Genomic DNA, 8,986 nt, shown 5'->3' with positions numbered 1-8,986 from the left:
TTCGTTTGATGCCGGTTTGATTGGACGATATGAGGTTTATGTTGAGTCAAACGCCTTAGGCAGGTCACTGATGATGTTTTCTTGCGTATTGATCGGAACTTTTCTTAGGAGCTGTCGACTTAATAACAAAAACGCCAGTTGAAAGTCGCAAGAAAAACCTACAAAAACCTAAAAACTTGTAACTTTTCCATATTTCTTTTGATCATAAAAGTTGCGCTTTTCTTTGTCGATTCGCTTATGTCGATAAGTAGAGCATCGGATGATTCGTTTGATGCCGGTTTGATTGGACGATATGAGGTGTAAGTTGAGTCAAACGCTTTAGGCAGGTCACTGATGATGTTTTCTTGCGTATTGATCGAAATTTTTCTTAGAAGCGGTCGGCTTAATAAGAAAAACGGCAATTGAAAGTCGCAAAAAAACCTACAAAAACCTAAAAACTTGTAACTTTTCCACATTTCTTTTGATCATGGTCGCTAGAGTTATGAAATCCTATTTAGCCAACTTCACAAATTCATGATATTCCATTTCGCAACTAAGCATAAGGAAATATCTCATTATACTTACGAGGTACATAATGTTCTTTAGTTTCACAGGTAGCATGTAAACTCATCAGCATTTAATTAGTATATATTCTCACAAGCCTGTAATAACCAACAGTTGTCTCTTGAAAAAAAACTCTCTTTCCAAGGAAGTGATTTTAACTGGCGCAGTCGGTAGGATTTGTCAAAGAAGATCGCGTGTATCGTGTGTATCAAATGCGGAAAGACTTGTCAACGAAGAGTCGTGAAAAATTCTTCAAAACGGTCGTCGTGTGAGTATCAAAAACGATCATCGTGTATGCATCGTGTAAGAATTTTCAAAACGGTCGTTTTTTTTTAATTATTTTAAAACTTCCTTTCCAGGGAAGTGATTTGAACTCTAGTCCATTTTTTGCGCCCAGTTTGGACTGACAATTTATGTACCTACACTTTTGTAATGTTTAGTTGTAGGCCGACAGACCGCATACAAAAGAAATTGTCTGAAAAGTCTTTTAGGAGCTTTTAGGTGCAAGAAATATCACCAGTATACAATGGAAAATTACACATTTTATACAGTTTTGAATTATGCAGGTTACGAGCCTTCGGATCTAGTAGTTGTTTGGACGAAAAATTGGGAGACCCTGTATGTGACGGTTGGTTTTTGCAAATTTGTCAAAAAATTGCATCTTTTGATAGTTTGGTTTTAAAATACCAAACATCTTTTGAAAATTTGAGTATTCAAATCTCTGTCTATTAAAAAAAACATCTTTTTTTTTAAACAAACCCCGTAAGTTTAAGTTTGAGACTTTTGGCCATCTGGGAATGTTCACACAAGCATTTTTTGCTTGATCAAAGTAAGAAAACGAAATGATTTTTTAAACATTTTTTGAAACAATTGTATAAAAAGCGCTGCCTCCTTTTTCGCTATTTTCAATATTCTTGTACAAAAATCGACTGAAGTAGGGATAGGAGGAAAAAAAGATGTAATTCCAACGTTTTTTTCATCTGTATTGACAAAACTGTACGCTTTCGCCTTAATGTCTTGTACCTCCCCTAATGAAAGTTGTTTGGTACATTTCTAAAACACCCTGTATCCCATACGGTTCAGTCCAAAGTCCCATGAAAAACCGGCGCTTCTTAACGGAAATACCATTCAAGGAAATAAAAATAGCGCCAGGAACTGAAAAAAAATGTAAAAGAAACACAAGTGCCGCTTAGGGCTGAGGCTGGGGTTAAACCTTAGGGTTAAACCGAGAAGTACCTGACCGATGGTCAAAGGGTAGTTCTTCAGGTTACAACCCTTGACTGGCGTTTTACAAGTTTTATGACCTACGGACTTGTTACACATGCATCGTAAATTTGGTAAATTAGAATTTGAATGGTCGAGCGACCTGCCTACCAAATTTGTATAATTTTATTTCGTGTGTTACTGTTGAAAGGGTGGGGCCCTGCCACCGGCAGCCGGTCACTATAAATTAAAACGATCTTTTCATAATGTTCTACTAAATTTATTTTAATGGAGGGATGATTTTTCGAAAAGTAAACGGTCAATTTTATATCAATTTTTTATTGGCCCTACGCGGACCCTTTTCCCTGTTCAGTTTGCGTTTAATAGAAATTTAATAACGGTTTCATGCATTTCTGTCATGTTCTAGTGTTTTATGGGTGTGGATGTTTTGCTTGAGGCGTCGGGGCTTTAGGGGGACTTGAAACTGATACGTCTTTAATAGACGCTCGATTTGCATGCTTTAAGGCAAGCAATCGGCTTGGCCTGAGGGGGCATTGCTTTCCATCAAGAAGCTTACCGATGTATATTGAAATTCGCCAAATTAGGAAACTGTCCAAGAAAAGGCAAAACAGGCAATGAATCATGCATACTTTGCTGGGTGAAAAAACGTGTGAACAGGATGCTGGATGAATGGTTGGATCTTTCCTGGTCGTACGCCTTATTGTCAAGAATTGCCAAAAAATGGCGCGTCTTTATACAAGGTGTAAGAATACATTAACATTACTCTGCTTAGGAACACACAGTTAGTTGCAGCTGTGCATCTTATTCTAAGATTGTAAGATTTTAGACTATTTTAGCTATTTTTTTGACTTTCCTCCTATTATTTTTTTTGTTTTTTATGCAAATACACGAATGAAAAGCCCACTATTTTAAATATGATTTATTTATAATTTAATACTATATGTAACAGTTAGTATATCAATATTATAAATGGTAGACAGTGTATACAAAGTGTTTATTACAAATAAGCACCTCGTCGTAGTTGAAGCCGAACCGTTTCGGATAAAACTGAACAAGAAAAACAATGAATCAACCAAAACCCTGTCGATCTACAACGCCCCGGTTCCGTTTTGAAACTTTAGCAGTTTTTTAAAATAATTTAATTATTATACATGTCTACAATAAGGGTTAGTAAAAAATAAAAAGTTTAAATAAACTTGCTACGTATACGCAATGGCATTGTAGAGATCCTCCAGTATATTATTTATATGCATTCAAATGAACGTACAAATATCCTACAAATACGCTTAAATAAAATGTACAGTTTGTTGCGATTAGTTTATAGGAATAATGAATGTTCGTATCGACCGTCGCGGATTAACCGAAGACAACTATTTACACAAGAAGTATGATTCGCAAAATGGTAATTAATTTAAATCAAGTTGTCGTTTGAACCCTGTAACACCTCAGCGCAGAAGAATATATCAAAAAAGTCACATCTCTACTAATTACGTTAAACAGCTTACCATTTTGATATACCCTTATAAACAAATGTTATTCAACTAATCACTGTAAAAAGTGTTTATAAAATTTATAAAAACACACAAATTTCGCTACGTCTAACCCCTAGAATTTATACCTAGAAGCACCATAAATTGTTTGACATTTCTCATGAAACACTGACTGCTAGAAAACTAATGTATGTACAAAAAACTATAATGGTTTTTTTTTCGAATCATTGAAAGTAACTAGAAAGTCAGCAAAATCACTCGTGTAATAATGGCACATCATTCTTTCTCTACAATTTACTTAATAAATCACAATTTTGCCTGAAAATTATCGTAGGCAGTATTTGTTAGAAAGTCTTAGCCTAGAATCGTCTATCATTGCTGGTAGTGGCAGTACTTTTTAATGTGCAATGAAATATAACTTTCGAAAAAATGTCTCAAATCGCATCAGTTCAACGTGTCGGTGTCAACTTGTAATATGCACTGTTTGTATAGTAATGCATGTAATGGATATAATGGATAGTTATAGGGAAAGACAACAAAGGGCAGTCACATAAAGCTTCAATTCTGCCGATAAATATATATACAGGGAATTGAGACTTGAATCTATTTCCATTTGCAGCCAACCATATCAGACTACCATACGCGTTTTATCGTATGATAATGCTGTTATTGTTGGTCCTATTGTTGACTGGTTTTTATACCTGCTTCTGCTCTTTCCAATGTCTGATTTCTAATGGAAATTTATGACTGATTGGGTTAAAACCAAAAAATTCATTTTTTTTAATATATAGAATTACCTAATTTAAAAACATCAATTAAACAACTAAAACGTGGGCTTCAAAACGCTGGCTATTAAGTTATTCTTTAAGTAACGGTAAAATATTCAATTTACTAGTCGACAACAAAAGTAATTTCCAGCACCAATTTCTCATGTTTGCACCCAAGATCTAACAACACTCTGTATGTATATTTCGCCAGCTTCTAAACGTCCATTAATTAGTATATGGGATATCAAAAGCTTCATTGGTCACGCTAATGGGAAACGTTACAATCGTTCAAAAAATATAACATTCTAGGTGTGACCAGATTTTACGCAACGTCTCTAGTTGCCCCCGAAAAGGTAGAGGAAGGCGACCGACACTCACTTTTTCATTCATGAAGGAACATAGTTGAGAAGATTAAGCAGAGTTTTTTACTCACTAAATTAAATTACTGGTTCGTTCCACTTGGTGCAACGTTGTGCGCAAATAGTTCCTCTACCCCGTCAACCTGTTGGTTGTTAAGATCTGGCACAGCCTTAGTAGGAAAATCAATAGGCTTTAGGTTTGATATGAGATATTTGTTCAAAAGCTATATTATGAAACACAGCATCAGTGCATTTTAGGGGTCGACAGGTGGGTGGTTTCGCTCCGCTTTGGAGGCGGCGGTGGGGGCCGTTTAGAGTTCCGGATGTCGCCCCTCAAATGAACCGGGGAGGAGACGTACTCCACTACTCCATCCGGACTATCCCTGTAGACGTTTTCGTAGAGATTATTCGGCCCGTAGTGCTCCTTGACCCAGTTGGAGACATTGTGCTCCTTGTAGTCGGGCAGCAAAGTGGGCGGGTCCCGGAACCCCAACACTTCATGGGGCGTGGTTTCCGGTTCCAGCTTGCATTTCTGGGCGACCTGCCACTTTTTCCTCATCACCCTCTGCAGGTCTTTTAGGAACTCCTTTGGAGGCTCGACCAGCTTCTTCGGGCTGGAGAGCTTGGTGCTTTCCGACCTCTTTGGCGGATTGGGCTTTTTTGGTAGGGGCGGCACCTCTTGGGGCGTCAAGTTGAAGCTGATCTTTTTACTGCCCTTCTTCGGGCTGGTCGGCTCCTGGAATGCCACTTTCTTTGGCGCCTTGGGCGAATTTCGCACTTCGTACACACTCCCGTAAATGGTGTTGCCCGATGATCCGCTGCTGTTGCTGCTCGATATGCTATTGGAGGAAATCTGCCTGGGCAGCGACACCTGCCGCATTGACGACCTTAAGCCGCTGTTATTGGAAAACGCTGAACCACCAGGAAGCGTGCTCGATTGTCTGTATTGAGGCGGATTAACATATGGAGGAGCCTGGTGGAACCCATTAGTGGCGGTTCCATAGGCGGGCAGGTTTCTGTCGTGGTTCTGGCCATAGATTGGGCTACCTTGGGGAAAAGCGCCCCCGTTCCTGTGGGTGGGGCTGAAGGCGTTGGGCGGGCTGGTTTGAGTGGGGGTACTGCAGTTGGAATTGGGCGGGCTCACGCAGGGTGTGTTCAGTCTCGAATGTGTTGGGGTTTGGTCGGGGGACATCCCCTGGATCGGGGTTCTTTCAGGACTCAGCACATTGGTGGGCGTAGCTGAAGCACTAGAACTTGCGCTTCCTCCGGCTCTTCGCCGCATCGTCCCAGTGTCTTCGCCTGGGGGCGGCGGCAGCGACATCAGACTCAGCTGACTCCCCGTCAGCTCGCTGCCGCTCATCGGGGGCAGGTCGCTGAGATTCGGGGGCGGCGGTAAACTGTCCAGGGACAAATTCGAATTGTAGACCTCAGGGGGCGGAGGAGGTAGTTGGTAGTTCAAGGGCTCGTTGATGGTGTCGCCGTTTGAGTCCGGAGGGGGTGGCAATGATATGATGGAATCCGTCTGAAACAATCGAGTTACTAGTGACGCTTTTGCTGGCAGAGTGGAAACCTGAACCTACCATACTAGACAGCTCCGGGCTGGTAGGCGAAGTGGCCGGACTTCTTAGCGAAGAGGCGCTGGGGGGCCGGTCTCCAAATGGGCTCGATCTATCGCCGAACGGACTCACTCGCTCCCTCACGGGCGTTCCGCAAAGGGGCGTCGAGTTTCCGCTTCTGGTGCCCATCGAGTCCAAAGACCCTCGCGATTTGTATGAGTGCTGTCGCTTCAGGGTGCCAGTGTTGGAGGAATCGTCGTTGGAATTGTTGGATTTTCGCCTGCAACAAACCGTACATTTTTAGAGAGCTCTAGACTTCCCGATCAACCGCCTCTCTCACCTGCTATGCCGTCTTGTCAATGTCCCGGTATTCGTATAAGACACTGGACTGATTGGCAATGTTCCATCGACTTCGTCTCTCGTTTCGCCAACTTCCTTCAGTTGTCTCGTCATATTCGTTAGCGGTAAATTCGGCTTCATTGAAGGTTTTCGTTTGATTGTGCCTATAACATCATTATCATCATAATGATTTCTTTGGATACAGTTACTTCACAGCAGAAGAAATAAAGCTTCAAAGTGTAGGCTTCGCCCAGCTGACGAGAATCGAGCCGATTCTTCCATCCTCTTTGCACTTACCCATTGGAAATTCAGAGTCGAAGGCATTTTCGCAACTGGAAGGGGCTCCATCGGACATGCAGCCGCTCGAACTGGAACTGCTGGCTCTGCTGTGTCGGCCTGAACTGGAACTGGCTTCGCTAGTTGCCGAGTAAATTTCACTTCCAGACGCTGTCCCATAACCAGCTTCACTTCCAGAATATCTGCAACAAATTTATCACATGATCCATTGAAGTTCGAGTAAAAAGAGCCAACAGTTGAATTCGGCAAGTTCTTCACTCACCCTTGGGTTGGAGTTGTGCTGTTAGACTGGATGCTTTGCACTGCGATCGACTGCACCGAGCAGCTTCGAGCATTTGCCAAAATATCCATTTCCTCCTGCGCCAATTCGTCCATTAAAGCCCTGCAAAATTCAACCAATCGTCAACAGTGGAACGGACACCACAACCGGGACATTTACCTGTAGTTGTACATCAGCTGCTTCCCAAACTTAGCAATCCGCATTCCAATAATCCATTTTTCCAGAGTGGCCTGATCTTCGGCGCAGAGGTACTTGATGAACTTGGTCGACTTTGGCTCCTGCAGACGGGGATGTTTGATGGCGAAGCAACAGTCAGTTGGCGCCTTGAACTTCTTCTTCCATCCCACCCCATAGTACACCTGACGATAGATTTTTGCTAAGTTGTAAGGCGAAAAACCACAAAAAAATGCCGTTGTAGTTCGAGCTCTTACCTGGTTGTTGTCGAAGGTAGCCAAACACACCAGGTCTTTGGCGCTTTTGATTTTCTCCTTCGGAAAGTAGTAGAGGCCGGATGCGCGCAGCACAAAGTGGTACTTTTTCCAGCCCTTCTTCGAATCCGCCTTCAAGTAAAGTGGGCCTTCAACCTAGAGAATTCAACATGTTGATTAGAAGTTGAAATCGGTTGATGCTGACAGGTTCAAACCTCTGGCAAGCTCCCATTGGTCGAGGCGAAGAAATCCTCCAGCAGCATATTTCTGGAATGCTCGTCGTAGTCGGAGGAATCTTTGAGGTCTTTGGAAAGAAGAAACTGCTCTGGCTGCACAAAGAGTTTGATTTTATCATGGCGTTCCACAAAGTAGATTTTGTTCTTTGACTCCCGCGTCCACAGAAGGAGATTGTCCACCAGCAGCTCATGGTCTTCATAAAACCGTTCTAAAAAAGGTTTCAATATAGTTGAGGAATTTTCGTTTTCCCCATCTGGTACTCACCCATGTATAAATCAGGCAAATGCTCAACAATGGCCCACTTCGGGTCCATCTTCACATGGTTCTTATCAGCTAAAAGTCGTGTCACGTAAGAGCACAACATCTTCTCATCCACCAAGAGTGACTTGGCACATCCATCAGTAGTAAACACTTTGACGAACAGCTTTTGAATGTTGGCTTCCTTGATTTTTTCCATTGCCATTCGGATCTTTTCCGCCTTTATTCTGGAAGCATCGTCCTGGAGCAAAAACGGCTTGATTAGGTCGATGTTGAAATAGTTGAGCCGCAAAACTTACTTGGTGAATATTCTGCAAGTTGAGGGTTTGAGGTTTGGCGCCGCTTCCGCCGCTGCTCGCTGACGATTCGCTGGAAAGCATCGAAACCGTATCGCTGAATGCCGAATCGTTATCCGGCGATTCTGTCCGGCCACTTTCATTTTTTCCCCCTAGGATAGAATCGTCGCTCAATCCTCTGGAAGCTTCGGAGGATGATCTGCTGTGTGTTCTGGATTCGTGAAGTGAAAGCTTCTGCACATCTGGAAGTGGAAAATAAGATAAGAGGAGAGGAAAAAGTACTGGAGAAGCAACTAAATAGCGCTGAATGCACCATGAACTATAGCGGGGTGTAAACACAAACATTATTTTCGGCTAAGTTCAAGATCCTGCACGGTCACACCTAATGTGCACGATCCGAAATAGATTCCAGAATTACGTCGCGTTTCTTTGGCTGTTTAGCCAACAACTTGGAAGTCGAGAAAGCTGCGGCAACTAGTTGAAACTTGCAAAGAACATTAGCATTTTTTAAAGCAATAATTAGAGGTTGTGGAACATTTCCAGATACTATTAAATTATCGGCATATTTCCTAGTGCCCTGAAAGTTCCGAAGGAATTTCCATTTTGCAGTTAGATTGCCAAGTTTTCCTCCATTTTCACCAAGGGCGGATCCAGGGGGGGGGTCATGGGGGTCATGGGGATTTTGCCACTTAAAAAAACCACGCAAATCTAAAACTAACTGAACTCAAGCATTTATTGAGAAAACTGCCAACATTTTCTGATCGATGGTTCACTTGCTAAAAAGGCCATTTATTTCTCTCTAGAATAACGTACAAGTGAGCGTTCTTGCTCATTTTGCCTCCGAGAAATGAGCAAAAACGGGACGGAAAACATGGAATTTTGGCATAATCTTGCACCGAAGTGTCTGATATT

The 8,986-nt window shown here is 42.1% G+C and overlaps 1 protein-coding gene across 1 annotated transcript; it reads right to left on the bottom strand.

Moving 5' to 3' along the window:
• Positions 1–2,671: 2,671 nt before the first annotated feature.
• LOC125503804 (amyloid beta A4 precursor protein-binding family B member 1-interacting protein-like) lies at positions 2,672–8,316 on the bottom strand (the record flags this gene model as incomplete). Its single annotated transcript, XM_048664712.1, is given in 10 exon segments — positions 2,672–5,905; positions 5,964–6,219; positions 6,280–6,442; positions 6,576–6,757; positions 6,838–6,957; positions 7,015–7,214; positions 7,287–7,439; positions 7,499–7,728; positions 7,785–8,019; positions 8,078–8,316. Coding segments are annotated over 10 exon segments (3,056 nt in total), but the record flags the coding sequence as incomplete, so codon positions are not given.
• Between the last annotated feature and the right edge of the window lie 670 nt (positions 8,317–8,986).

This window comes from Dendroctonus ponderosae, unplaced genomic scaffold (assembly GCF_020466585.1).
Source record: "Dendroctonus ponderosae isolate FM_Combo_2020 unplaced genomic scaffold, Dpon_F_20191213v2 Dpon_F_20191213_3, whole genome shotgun sequence".
Taxonomy (NCBI): Eukaryota; Metazoa; Arthropoda; class Insecta; order Coleoptera; family Curculionidae; genus Dendroctonus; species Dendroctonus ponderosae.
This window is presented reverse-complemented; position numbering and strand designations above follow the sequence as displayed.